The sequence below is a fragment of the Trichosurus vulpecula genome, chromosome 7 (genome assembly GCF_011100635.1).
Source record: "Trichosurus vulpecula isolate mTriVul1 chromosome 7, mTriVul1.pri, whole genome shotgun sequence".
Classification (NCBI taxonomy): domain Eukaryota; kingdom Metazoa; phylum Chordata; class Mammalia; order Diprotodontia; family Phalangeridae; genus Trichosurus; species Trichosurus vulpecula.
Genome location: NC_050579.1, coordinates 32,569,257 through 32,584,030, shown reverse-complemented (window position 1 = coordinate 32,584,030; position 14,774 = coordinate 32,569,257). Strand labels below are relative to the sequence as shown.

At 47.9% G+C, this 14,774-nt stretch overlaps 1 protein-coding gene across 2 annotated transcripts in view; it reads right to left on the bottom strand.

Annotated features, from left to right (window-relative positions):
• Positions 1-12,393, bottom strand: part of MYO1C (myosin IC) — a 46,227-nt gene extending 33,834 nt beyond the window's left edge. Inside the window, exon 1 of one of the 2 annotated variants that reach the window (XM_036766597.1) lies at positions 12,301-12,393. In XM_036766597.1, the coding sequence (XP_036622492.1) occupies positions 12,301-12,375 (75 nt within the window). In that variant the 5' untranslated portion in view covers positions 12,376-12,393. Of the gene's footprint in view, positions 1-10,660; positions 10,901-12,300 lie in introns of those variants that run through there. The other variant, XM_036766599.1, reaches the window with a different exon arrangement.
• Between the last annotated feature and the right edge of the window lie 2,381 nt (positions 12,394-14,774).

Below are 14,774 nucleotides of genomic sequence, written 5' to 3'. Positions count from 1 at the left end.
TCACTATTTCACAAAAACTGTTGGGAAAGTTGGAAAATGGTAGGGCAGAAACTGGGCATAGACCAATATCTTACACCATATACCAAAATAAAGTCAAAATGGGTTCATGATTTAGGAGTAAAAGCTGATACTATAAGTAATTTGGGAAAGCAAGGAATAGTTTACCTATCAGATTTATGGAAAAGTAAAGAATTCATGACCCAGCAAGAGATAGAGAGCATTACAAAATGCAAAATGGATAATTCTGATTATGTCAAATTGAAATGTTTTTGTACAAAAAAAGCCAATGCAACAGAAATTAGGAGGGAAGCAGAAAATTGGGAGAAAATCTTTGCAACTAATATCTCTGATAAAGGCCTCATTTCTAAAATATACAGGGAACTGAGCCAAATATATAGGAATACTAGCCATTCCCCAATTGAGAAATGGTCAAAGGATATGAACAGGCAGTTCTCAGAGGAAGAAATTAAAGCTATCTATAGGCATATGAAAAAATGCTTTGGATCACTACTGATTAGAGAAATGCAAATCAAAACAACTCTTAGATACCACATCTCTCCTGTCAGATTGGCTAAAATAACAAAACAGGAAAATGATAAATGCTGGAAAGGATGTGGGAAAATTGGAACATTGTTACATTGCTGGTAGAGTTGTGAGCTGATCCAGCCATTTTGGAGAGCAATTTGGAACTATGCCCAAAGGGCTATAGAAATGTTCATACCCTTTGACCCAGCAATACCACTTCTAGGGCTGTATCCCAAAGAAATCACACAAGCGGGAAAAGGACTCATATGTACCAGGATATTTATAGTGGCTCTTTTTTGTGGTAGCCAAGAATTGGAAATCAAAGGAATGCCCATCAATTGGGGAATGGCTGAACAAGCTGTGGTATATGAAGGTAATGGAATACTATTGTGCCATAAGAAATGGGGATGATACGGACTTTGTAACAACCTGGAAAAACCTACACGACATAATGCTGAGTGAGCGGAGCAGAGCCAGGAGAACATTGTACACAACCACAGATATATGGATTCCGTGAGGACCAACCCTGACATACTTCGCTCTTCTCAGCAACGCAAGGTGCAAGGACAACTCCAGGGGACTCACGATGGAGAATGCTATCTCCATCCAGAGAAAGAACTGTGAAGTTTGAATACAGATTGAGGCACACTACATGCTCGCCTTTTTTTCTTTTGTTTTTGTTTTTGGGTTTGTTTTTTTTTTTCTGGTTCTGTTTCTTCTTTCTCATGATTCATTCCATTGGTCATAATTCTTCTCCACAGCTTGACTAGTGTATAAATTAATTCAATGCGAAGTTATACATGGTAGTTAAATGAGATTCCATGCCGTCTTGGGGAGGGAGGGGGGAGGGAGAGGAGAAATTATGGAACTCAAAATTTTGTAGAACCATGTGTGGTAAACTAAAAAAAAAATAATAATAATAATAAAATAAAATAATAATAAAAAAAAAAAGAATGGAGCTGAAAGCCAAATCAGAGGATCTGGGCTTGAATCCCAGCTTTGCCACTTTCTGCCCGCTTGAACCTGCAAAAGTCACTCCCCCACCCCCCCCACTCTGGGCCTCAGTTTCCTTCTCTGAAAAAATGGGGGGTTGGTGGCTGGACTCTTCCACTTGACATGAAGAGCCCTTCCCAGCCTGGCTCCAGTCGATCTTTACAGACTTGTTACATCTTGTTCCCTTTCTGAGATTTTGCAGACAGTCAGTCCAGCCCCGAAGCCTACCTGCTGCTCTTCACATGCAAGGGCTGGTCACCATGCCTGGAATGTGCTTCCTCTTGACTTCCTCCTCTTAAGAATCTTTCAAAGCTCAGCTCAAGGGCCACCTTCTACATGGGGCCTTTCCAGGTTACCCCCCAAAGCTTCTGGGGTCCCCATGATTACTTTGTATTTCTGGGTCATGTGGTTTTCCTTTATAGAATGGGGACCATTTCATCTTTTCCTCTGCATCCCCAGCTCCTCAAACAGCATCTGGCCCACGAGAGGGTTAAGAAATGCTTGTCAATTAGGTTAATGATCTCAAGATGGACAGGCAACAGGAAAGAATGCTAGGGCCTGAATCAGGAGAGAGGCAGACTCTATTCCCTGCGACAAAGAAGCCACGTAGCCCCGGGTGAGCCCCAGATTCCTGCTTTGGAAAGTGGAGATAATCCTACCAGTAGTGTCTACATCACAGGGTTGCCATAATGATGATGAATCTGATAACATAATTATCATAATAACTAGCATTTACGTGGAGCTTTAAGGTTTGCAAAACACTACAAATATTGTCTCATTTGTCCTCACAACAACGTTGGGAAGTAGGTGCTATTATGATCCTGTTTTACAGTTGAAGAAACTGAGGCAGGTAGCGGTTAAGTGACTTGCCCAGGGTCACACAGCTAGTAAACATCTAAGGCTGGATTTGAACTCAGGTCTTCCTGACTGCAGGTCCAGCTCTTCCCACTTTGGCCTTAGCTGTCTCATCAAGTGAGATAATATATGTCAAACCTCAGCACACAGGGTACAGCTAAGAGCAGCTGATATCTATTATCTTCATCAGGACATATGATTTCACCTGGTGTGGAAACTTCAGATGCAGATGAGAAACCTCTGTAATTTCTAGCTGGAGAGTCATCTGGGGCACGGAGCCATTCAGTCACTTCCCCAGCTCCCAGAGCACGTGTTAGAAACAGCACTTGAACTCAGGACCTCCTGTTTCTCTATCCACTACAACACACTGCCTCTCCGTTAAGGACAGACAACAGCTAACATTTATATAGTGCTTTATAATATATATTTCTCATATATATATGCACACATTTCTTCACTTCTGGGTCTCAGTTTCTTCATCTGTAAAAATAAGGATAACACCACCTAGGGTTGTTGCGAGAATATAATTTTACATATATTTTATTACATACATTATATATTTTATTTAATTTATTTATATTTATTTATTCCTCATTTTACAGATGAAGAAACTGAGACCCAGAAGTGAAGTGATTTACTCCCGGTCATACAATTAGTATATTTATTACTTGGTTGTGAGCCCCTCTTTTCTCCTAGTTCTTCACATCTCCTCTCCTCAGGACCATTCCTCATTCTCACCTCCTTTGCCCCTATATCTGATGAAGAGTTGGCTCTTCTCCTTAATAGAGGCCATCCCAGGGGCAGCTAGGTGGTGCAGTGGATAGAGCACCAGCCCTGGAGTCAGGAGGACCCAAGTTCAAATTTGGCCTCAGACATTTGATACTTACTAGCTGTGTGACCTTGGGCAAGTCACTTAACATTGCCCACAAAAAAATAAAACCCATCCCTCTTCTTGTACCCCTGATCCCCTCCCTTCCCTTCTCCTTCACCAACTGGCCCCTTTTGTCATCTCCCCCCTTTTTTTCTAATCTTCAATCTGTCTTTGTCCATTGAAGGTAGGTTCCTGCCTTGCTGATATACTTAAAAGCCTGTTATTGCTTCAAGCTACTGTCCTCCTCCCTTTCACTGTCAAACTCTTACAGAAAGCTGTTCTCTGCCTTGGTTGTCTCTACTTTCTCTTTTCACAGTCACTTCCCAAACCCTGGCAAGCTCAATCTGGCTTCTAACTCCACCACTTTGATGAAGCTGCTCTCTAAAGATTTCTTAATGGCTAAACGCATGGCCTTTTCCCAGTCTTCCTCCTTCTTGACCTTTCCAAGCAGCCCTTAATGTTGCTAACCCCTCCCTCCTCTCAGCTGCACTCTCCACCCTCAATTTTCTAGTCTCCATTCTCTCTGGATTTCTTCTTCCTGTCTGATCATGCCTCAGTCTTTCTGGCTGGATCAGCACACATCCCGCCCTCTTTATAGGTGCACTGAAGATCTTTGCCTTGGGCCCTCCTCTCTATGCTTTCTCTCTTGGTGATCTCATCAGTTACCACAGGTTCATTGACTCCAAAATCCACGTAACCAGTCCTCATCTCTCTTCTTCACTTGTGTCCCTCATTGAACTGCTCCACTTGGAAGTCCCAAAGGGACTTCAAACTTAACATGGTCAAAATGGGACTCATTATCTTCCTCCCCAAATCTGTCCCACTTCCCAACTTCCCTGTTTCTGTCAAGGGCAATGCCATCACCATCTGTCCTCAGATTCACAACCTGGGAGTCATTCTCACCTCCTCACTCTCAGCATCCAATCTGTTGTCAAATCTTGCTGTTGTTTGTCCATTCTCAAAGAGGACCACGACATCTGGGAAGTGATCCCATGACATGCAGGTAAATTGGAATTAAGTGAGGGAGGGCTGTGCAAAGTCACCAGCCTCACTCTCTCCTCTGAGGCCATCTGGGTCCAATGGCTCGATATCGGTCAGGATGACTGGAGATGGCCCTGGATGCAGAGGGGGACCTTGGCTTTTTTGAGCTAAGGTCTTCTACAGGTCTCAGTTTGACTGAGGCAACACCCATTCAGTGATTAGGGCCAGGTAGGAAAGGAGGCAGAGAATGGCCTTTTTTACCTAGTCAGAATCGACCTCCAAATCATTTCCCCTTGCCTCCATTGGCCTCATTCAGGTTCTCATTACTTCTTTCACGGACAATTGCAATAGCTTTCTGGTTGGTCTTCCTGCCAATCTCTCCAGCCTTTTCTCCACCTGGCTGCCGAATGACTAACACCAAAGCACAGGTCAGACCAAGTCACTCCCCTGCTCAAGAAGCTGCTACCAGGACAGAATAAAAAAATGCCTGTTTGGCATTTAAGGCTCTTTACAATCTGGTGCCAACCAACTCTTCTGGACTGATTTCATATTATTCTCCCATCATGCAATTTATGTTCCAGGCAAACTAGCTGACTGTTGGTTGGTATTTTCTATACACAACATCTCTTCTTCTGACTTTGCATGGCCGTCCCCTACACTTCGAATGCTCTCCCTGCTTACTTCTGTTTCTTAGGAGATGTAGTTCCCTTCATCTCTGAGCTGAAGTATCATCTCCTTCAAGAGGCCTTCACTGATCTCCTATTGCTAATAATAATTATAATAATAATAGGCCACATTCATATAGTACTTTAAGGTTTATAAAGTGCTGCACAAATATTATCTCATTTATCCTTCCAACAACTCTGGGAGGTAGGAGCTGTTATAATCTCCATTTTACAGATAAGGAAACTGAGGTAGATAGAGGTTTGCCAGTCAATAAACATTTACTAAATGCCTGCTATGGGCCGGACACTGTGCTAAGTGTTGGGGATATGAAAAGAAACAAAAGACAACCTTGGTTCTCCAGGAGCTGACAATATAATGGATTAAAGTTAAGTGACTTGTCCAGGGTCACCTGACTCCAGGTCTAGTGCCCTATGTATGGAGCCACCTAACTGTATTCTTGTTCCCAGAAACTACTTTGTATAGATTTTGTATCTCTGATCCCAACACTAGTATCCACAATCCCAATATCTGTGAAACTGTTATTTCCTCCCCGTGGCATGTGTACTCCATGAGAGCAGAGACTCTTTAATGGTTTATTTTGCAAAGTAGCACACAGTAGGTACTCAAAATTGAATTCATACAACTCCAAAAGACTCATGATGGAAAATGCTATCCACATGCGAAGACCTATGGAGTCTGAATGCAGATCGAAGCAGACTATTTTCTCTTTGGTTTTTCTTTCTCATGGTTCTTCTCTTTTGTTCTGATTCTTTCACAACATGACCAATGTGGAAATATGTTTAATATGATTGTACTCCTATAGCCTAGAGCAGATTGCTTGCTGTCTTGGGGAGGGGGAAGGGGAAGGAGGGAGAAAAAAATCTGAAACTCAAAATCTTATAAAAGTGAATGTTGAAAACTATCTTTACATGTAATTGGAAATAATAAAATACTACTAAGTGGGGGTGGGGGGGATTGAATTCATAGGGTCATAGGATTCCTGCCTCTGAAACCAGACTTCCACCTACCACCTCTCATTATTACTCTTTAGTAATTAAAGTTCCTTCCAACTCTAAAACCTGCCATTCCTTGACTCCTGAGTCCCTGGAGAGGCACCTGGATTTCACTAATGAGGAGACAAGTGACAGCTTTCTTCTGACACCTTCCATCCTTAGTATAGTTAGTCTAGAACTTGGACTCACAGGGCCTGAGTTCACATCCCACTTAAGTGAAAGCTACAAATTCTACTAAGAGTAAGCTACTTAAGCTCTCTGGGCCTCAGTTTCCTCATCTGGAAATGAGGGGGGCTGGTGGATTGGATGACTCCTCAAGTCCCTTCCAGCCCTAGAGCCCTAAGGCCACTCTAGATCCCAAGCCTGATTCTTACTAGCATCCACCACCTCCTAGGCTCTCCCATCTTCCCTCTGAGCAGTGCAGTTCCTCTCCCTGTGGGAATGGTTCCTCAGACACATAATACATTAAAGCTAGAAAGTGTATTGAGAGGGTGTTATTGGACTGAAGGTAGGTGGTAGGGTGGGAGGAAGATAAGGTAGAAACTAGGACCCACAAGTTGGAAGCTGCGGAACAGATTTCACCTTGATGTAGGGAAAATGAACTACTGTCCAAAAGTGGAAGCAGCTGTTTCACAGGTAGTGAGTTCCCCCTCACTTGAAGTGTTTAAGTGGAAGCTAGAGAAGGGATTTGGTAGAGATCAAATAGGGCAGCTAGGTGGTGCTGTAGTGGATACAGCATCAAGCCTAGGAAAGGAAGACTCATCTTCATAAGTTCAAATCTGACTGCAGAACCTGTGACTGTGGGCAAGTCACTTCACCCTGTTTGCCTCAGTTTCCTTATCTGTAAAATGAGTTGGAGAAGGAAATAGCAAACCACTCCAGTATCTCTGCCAAGAAAATGCCAAATGGGGTCATGAAGAACAGGACAGGACTGAACAACAAAAAATCAAGTGAGATGACATACATATGGAGCTTTGCAAATCTTACAGGGTTGGCCCCAGGGCAGAGTTAAGAAAACGTCTTTCCTTCCTTTGCAGAAGTAGAGGGAGGCTCTGGCTGTAGAATACGACAATCCTATCACACATGGCAGGTATGTTGGTTTTGCTGAACTAATTTCTCTTTCTTAATCTTCACTACAAAGAATAGCTCACTGGGAAGGGGAAGGGGGACAGAGAGAGATTCAGAAATGAAGGTGATGTTAAAAACAATAAGCCTCAAAAAGATTTGACAAATTGTGCAATTTAAAAAACCTTCAAAACACAATAGAAACAACGTTATTGCTATCAGAGGGATTTTTTTTAATTGGGGTGGGGGGTGGGACTAGATTCTAGGTTCCAACCAAACTGACCAACGTGCCATTCCCACTACCTGACATTCATCCCACTTCCATGCCTTTGCCCAGGCTGTACTGCATGCCTGAAATGCCTTCCCTCCTTATCTCCACCTCTTTGAATCCCCAGCTCCCGTCAATACTCAATTAGTGAGCGGAGTGGAGCAAAATGTCATCTCTTTCCTGAGCACCCTCCCTAACCATATCTAGAGACCTTTCCTGATAACCTTAGTTGTTAGTGCTATCATCCCTCTGTCCCCCTCAAAAAATGATCTTGGATTTAATTTAGATGGATTTTGGATTGACTTATCAGTGAACATGTTGTTTTCCCACAGTAGGAGGTCAGGTTCTTGGGACCGGGGTGGGTTTCATTCGACCATTGTCAGCATCCTCCACACCCAGCCCAGTGCCTGGCACTCAGAGCTGGGGACTGGGTTTGTAATTTCATTGGTATGGGGAACTCTCAGATGGGACAACTCCCTCTACCAATACAGGTAGGCACCTCTGCAACACAGTCTTAGTGACTTGCCCAGGGTCACACAGCAAGGATGTATGTCAGAAGTACAACTGGAACAGACAGGACAATTTAATCAAAGCTTAATAAATCAGATTGAATAGATGTTCTCAGAGATCCCTTCCAGGCAGACATGTCCACTGAGCATCCCCTACCCCTCCCTAACCTTCAAGCCATGCCCCTTCCTCCATATCACAGTGGAAGAGTTGAAAGATGAAATCAGGAGGGATTTTTATAGCAAAGTTCAAAGATGTAATCAGCAGGAATTTTTATAGTAAAGTGGGCATTCCTGCCCTCTGACTCTTTCCCCAACCCAGTCCTAGCACTTTGGACACAGCAAGCCCACTACTATCAGAGGATGAGGAAGGAGAGGTCAATGATCCTCCTCACCCCCTTCTCCAGGAGCATCCTGGACTTACACCCAGGCCAAGAGTGCTGAGGCTTCTTCCCTCCCGTCATGTCTCTGGGTACATGAGAGAAAAGGAGATGCCTTAGTGACAGAATGTTGGAGGCACTGAGGGAGGGCAAGACAGCTGACCAGAGCTAGAGACCTCCATCTCTCTCTAGGGAGTGGAAACATATTTGCCCTGTGGTCCAGTCCCCTCTCCAAACCCTTTTTGGACCCAGGCCAGTCCCCAGTGATAACTCCACAGGCACATTCCCTCCTCCAACATAGTTGGACGGGGTAAATCACTGCATCTGGGAAGGGCTGGAGGCAAGGGAACCAGACTGGGGGTGATGGGGGTGGTGGCAAGGATGGGGGAGGGGGAGTCAGGACCATGGAAGGAAGGTGACATTGAGAAAGGATTTTACAGGGGACTGGGACCCTCTTTGTAATAGAAGTACCCAAAATATAGCACAAGCATCTGGGTTAGAAGACATCTAAGGTCCCCTCTGACTCTGACATTCTGGAATTGATAGCAATAATTGACATTTGTGGCTTAAAGACTTGGAAAGCATGTTGTGCATCTGACATGAGAGATACTGTGGAGTATAATGGATAAGACAGCTAGCAGTTGAGTCAGGAAGATCTGGGTTCCAGTCTTCCAGACACTTAACTAACTGGCTGGGTAAGTCACCTGATCTCTCAATGCACGCACCAGGCAATGTTCCAAGGCTAATTGGCAAAGAAGGTGCTAACCAGCATAGTCCAACAATTCGCTTTCATCACCCAGGAGTCCTCCACAGTAACGAAATCACAGGACCACTTCCTATGTCTTTCCATCCATTATCTCTCTGGATTCCTCTATCAACCCTGTAAGGCAGGAAGAGGGAGGGCTCCCAGTGAGGAAACCCCCTCCCTCTACCAATGTGGATCAGCATCTTCCTGGGAAATTTCTGGTTTTAGAGAAATGCCTGGAGCCACCAAGACGACAGTTCCATGTTGTTGAATCATTTCAGTCCTATCTGTTGTGACCCCATTTGGGGTTTCTTTGACAAACTGGAACAGTTTGCCATTTCCTTCTCCAGCTTATTTTACAGGTGAGAAACTGAGGCAAACAGGGTTAAGTAACTTGCCCAGAGTCACACAGCTAGTAAGTATCTGAGGCTGGATTTGAACTCATAAGGATGAGTCTTCCCATTTCCAGGTGCAGCGTTCTATCCACTCCACCCCCTTGCTGCCCCACTAACTCCATAGGGTCATAGATTTAGAGCCATAATGGACCTTAGAGGTCTTTGAATCCCACCTCCTTAAGTAACAGTTGAGGAAACTAAGTCCCCAGGAAAGATGAATTGACTTTCCCTGGGTCACAGGGCCAGTATGGATCAAAGCCTGAACTACTCTGATGCATTCTATCCCTTAAGCCACTCTGTCTCCTGAGGCAGGTGCTTCAGGTAGGAAGAGAGTCAAGCTCAGAGAGATTAGAGGCCAGCCAGGAAATATCAGTGGCAGGATTCAGACTTGGATCTCTCCTGACTCCAGTTCCTCTTTTTGTACCACATCTGTAGGTGGTCTGTTACTGACTACTTGTGGGACCATGGACAGGTCACTTAGATGTTCTTGGCCTTAGGTTCCTCCTCTATAAAAGCTTCAGTGTGTTTATTTGGTAACTAGGGTGGGCAGAGCCCTGTGTAGCAGGTATTGGGGGGGGGATTCAAAGTTTGGAGGGCACCAGATGAGAGGAGGGACTCTCGGGGCCTTTCCAGCTCTTATAACCATCCTATAGTTCCCTGATTCAATGATTAGAAGGGAAGAGAAGAGCCCTAGCAAGAGGAGGTGGTAGGGAAGGTGGACAGGGAGGGAAGGAATAAAAAAATGGAGGTAAGAGACAGGGGGAGGGAAAAAAGGACACGGAAGTCTGGCGAGAATGGAATGACTGGGAGAAACAAGGAGGGGACTGCCAGGGGGCAGGTGGGAGTCTGGGAAACCAGCTTAACCTAGCAAGAGGGAAGACTAAACCAGCAGGTAGGGGTAGGGGAGAGGAGGAAGGGGAGAGCCCGGCGTTCACTGGTTTCTCACAGACTCTGCCCCTGACATCTCCCATATGTTCCATTTTATGAGCCAGAAAACTAAGTCTACAAAGTGGCACTAAGTCCAACGAGTCGGGTAACCCAGAAGATCCAGCCAAGGCCCGCCTGGCAGTTGGTCAGGCAAGTGGAGGGTCTAGGTCATCAGGTCCCAGCCCGGGGTGGGACGGGCAGCCGGCCACACCCCACCCATCCCACCCCACCTCGTGGCCTGCCCCGCACACTTTCCCCTACATTGGGATGGCAAGGAGGCGCTCCCCACCACCCCCGCTCCCACCAGCTCCGGCCCTCCCCGGGTAGCCCGCTCCCGCCGTGCCCACCCTGCCCCCAGCCATCGCTGCCCCAACCCCCGTGGCTGCCCCCGGCCGGAAGCTCCCCACGATCACCTGCAGCCCCCCTGGCCCCAGCCCCAGCGAGCCCGCTCCGCTGCGCCTTGTACCCACCCGGCTGTTGCGGCTAGCTGGCAGCGGCGGGCGGCGGGGTCCGGCTCCGGGGCGAGGCAGGGACTGGGGGCCGCCGCAGTGTCTTGCAGTCCGGGAGCCCCGCTCCGAGAGTCAGCGGCCCGGCCACTCCCCCAGCCAGGGCCCGGCGGCGGTGGGGGACAGCAGCTCTCCGCCTGGCGTCATCCCGGCCAGCTCCCTGGGATCCGCGAGCTGGCGCGCGCGCGCACACTCACACACACACACACACACACACACATACATACACACATACACGCACACACACATACACACATACACAGGGACACACACACACATACACACACACACACACCCCGCCCCCAGTCCCACCCCTCATCAGGCCCCGCCCCTGGCCGGGCTCCTCCCGCCCTTCCCCCTTCGGTCCTGCCCCCTTCCCCCTTCCCGGCTCCACTCGCCAGCTCAGTCTCTCTCTCTCTCTCCCCCCCCCCCCTTCCCTCTCCCCCTCTCTCCCTCTCTCTTTCTCTCTCTCTCTCTCTCTCTCTCTCTCTCTCTCTCTCTCTCTCACACACACACACACACACACACACACACACACACCAACCAGACAGACATCTACAGGCCCTCCTCCCAACAGTCGCAGGTACACCCTCTGCCCCCCACCTACCCCCATTATGGGCCCAGAGACACAATCATACATAGAAAGCCCTGGAGAGTCCCCGGCGCAACCTTCTCAAGGGGCACAAGGACCCAGCTTCTCCAGAAGACTGAAGTGGGGTTGGGACTTCCATCTCCAACCTCTCTCCCAATCCTATCCCAACCCATCCCATCCCAGGCAGCCCAGAGCCGAGCCTGGGAGAAGACTGGCCTTGAGGCCAGGGGGCAGAAACTTGGGCCACTGCTGGGCTTTTTCTCCCAAATGCCACCCACCACACACACACACACACACACACACACACACCCCCACCCAAAGGGTAACCTCCTTTCTCTACCCAACCAAAGGGGCAAACAGGTTAGTTCCCCATTCCCCTCTCCTAACTGACTCAGAAGAAACAAGCCTGATCAGACCTAGAATTTCTAGAGGGAACAATGGACCCAAATCGAGGCATTTTGATCAAGGTTCTAGGTTTGGAGTGGGAGGGTACCTTAAAGCTCACCTGGTCTCCCCCTCCCCTGTGTTGTTAAAGCTGGGGAAACTGCCCCAGGTCACACAGGTAATAAATAACAAAGCTAGGGTTCAGACCCAGCTCTTCTAAGTCAGAATCCAACGTTCCTTACCCTGCCCGGCGCTGTCCCCACTTTGTCCCCGTAGGTCCATCCCTTTTCCAGCTCAGGGCTGCTTTTTACAAAGACCCTTTCCTGATTTGAAGCAGGACAGAGAGTTCCCTCCCTTTCTCCCCCAGCCCCCACGCCCACCCCCTGCTCAGTGGAGGATTTCATTTGTGGAGTGGAACAGCCACAGAAACCTCTTTGCATCTTTCCCCTCCCAAACCCATCAGCCACTTCATTTACATGAGCACCCCTTTTCCTTCCTTTCTCTACAAGGGCAGTGAGTCCCTGAGTGCCCCTCTAGGAAATCCCCATCCTTCTCCTGTCAGAGGAGAACACATAACTGTGTGTTGGCTAGTGTCACCCCCATTCTTGCATCCACCCAACTGACTTACAGTTTTGCAGGTGCCATGGGGGTAGACCACGCGAATGATCTCCCCTGTAGGGATGAGTTCCACTTGCAGCGCCATCTGAGCCCCCCTGAATGCTCAGGCCTCCTAGCTGAGAGCCAGGGCCTGTGCCCTCTGCCTCCTACTGCTCCAGTAGCTAGGAATTTATGGCCTCAATCAGGGCTTGCCACTTGGGTTAGGTTCAACTCTGGCCCCAGGGGATGTGGCCAAGTCCAGCTCCTCAGGACGAAGCCGGACAGTGGCCCCAGGGCTGGGGCCGAGAGCAGGAAAGGGAAGAGCTGATAGTGGCTAAGGAAATGCCTGCTGCCCCAGGTAACCAAGGGGAATGATGAGCCCCCTCCCCCCTCCCCCACTTCAGGAGATTCAGTGCTTCCGGTCAAGAGGAGGGTGGGACATCCCTCTCTCTAGCTTCCGCTACTCCCATGACTTGGGTCTTTCCTACTCACTCCCAGGAGTCAAGGAGCTTAGATGCTTTCCATTCTCATCTGGGAGGGAAATGGCAGAACCGAGTGGGACAGGCCAGGCCTTCAAAGGGCAGACCACAAATTCCCAGCTATGTACCCCACTACCTACCTGGTGATCTACAAGCACTTGGAAAGACTGGTAGCAGGCTATAACCAAGCAAGGTAACCAAAGCTTTGTCCCAGGGCATCCATCTACCCAGAGATGTCTCACTCTCCCTCCAGGGGTCTTGACTAACTTTGAACCTTGGTTCTTTGCAGTGCTCTGCCCTAAGGCATTAACCCTATCACCCTTGCCTGCCCCTGGGCCATCAACCTCTCCTACGCTGCTTTTTCTCCTAACCCTTTCCTGGAAGGGTTGAACCCATCTCCCAGTACATGTACACCTGGGGCTGGATTATAATCCATACCTCCTATCTTCACTCCCCCTTCCCTTTAATCTGAGTGACCCCAGTGCCAAGGCCGTAACTACCACCACCACTGATATGTCTTTGGCTCAGGTGAAAGAATTCCTAACTCCTTCTCTGGCACAAGGGAAGAAGGTCCAGAGGAGGTCTGACATTTATTCTTCCCCACTGAATCCTAGGGCCTGGTATCTCCCCACCCCACCCCCCAATTCTTTGGTGAGCATCCTTTAGTTGTGTGCTTCTTCTTCCCTCCCCTTCAGGCCCACACCCCATGTTCCTGTTTTCCCTCTCCATTTTCATTGTTGTTAAATCACAGCTGACATTTTCCTGGCCTGGTTTGGAGCCCTTAGGACTTTTGGCTATTCCTTGTAGGAAGTGAGAAGAGGAAGTGGAGGGGGAAATCACCTTTCCCAGATGGATAGGCTGGAGCCTGGGAGATGGGGGTTCACACAGCAGACGTTTCTTTCAGCCCCATCTCTCCAAACACCACAAGACACCTCACTCTATTCCTTCCTCCCTCCCCTTGCAGCTTCTCCCTCCCAGGAAAGGCCAATAGTTTCCTTCCTCTGGGAAACACATCCATCCAGGAGTAGGTTCATTCCTGGCGGCCACACAATGGCCCTTATCAGGCTGGAGAGTTGGGTCCCAGAAAAGTGAACGGACACCACGTCTCGGGCACTTCCTGTTTCCACAAAGAAGGCTGGGCTAGGCTGGGAGCCGCCACACATCCTGATTGGGGAGGGTGGGAGGGAGATGTCATTCCCCTCCAGCTCTCTCCTATCTCAATTAGAGTGAGCCTCACCCCTTCCATCTTGCACAGAAATTCTGCTAACAGAAGGGATGTCTGTGTGCAGAGACTTGTTCTGGTGACATAAGGGGGTGGGGTGAAGAAGTGGAGAAAATGAGAAGGGCAGACAGATCAAGCAGAGACAAACTAACTGAAAGAAAATCCAAATTGGAAAATCTAAAAAAAATCAGTCAACTGAAAGTCAGGGGACCCACTCCTGAGTTGTGTCTACCAGAAACTAGCCAGGTGACTCTGGGCAAGTCATTTCTCCCCAGTAGGATCACGGGATCTCTGAAGATTCCTTCCAGCTTGGACAGTTTATGAACAATGAGATGGACCCAAGTAAAACAGAGGCAGAGGTGTTGCAGCTACACAGTCCCAGCAGCCAAATCCCCATTCTGCTACTCATTTGGGAGATGTTAGGCCTGGCCTGTTTCCTAACCTGTAAAGGTCTCTTACGGCTCTAAACCTATGACCCTGTGAAAAGCTAGGGACAAGAGAAAGTTAAGTGTTCAGGAGACTGGCTTCTCATCACACGTGAGAGCAGATTTTAATGAGAATGTGTGCAAAGTGTTTTTTAAGACCTTAAAGTTCTACACAAATGACAATTATTAGACCAAGAGGCCTGGATCCTTTCCCAAAATTGGTGTTGCCCTTTCAGCCAACACATTTTTCCTGCCCCTTGTCCCCAGCCTGGGCTGGGAATTTGGAACCAATGCACAATGTAGGGTGAGATTTTTTCCAGTTAGATCTAGGAGAGAGGTAATTTTAAGGATAAGGTGGAAGAACGGAGGACACAAAAGA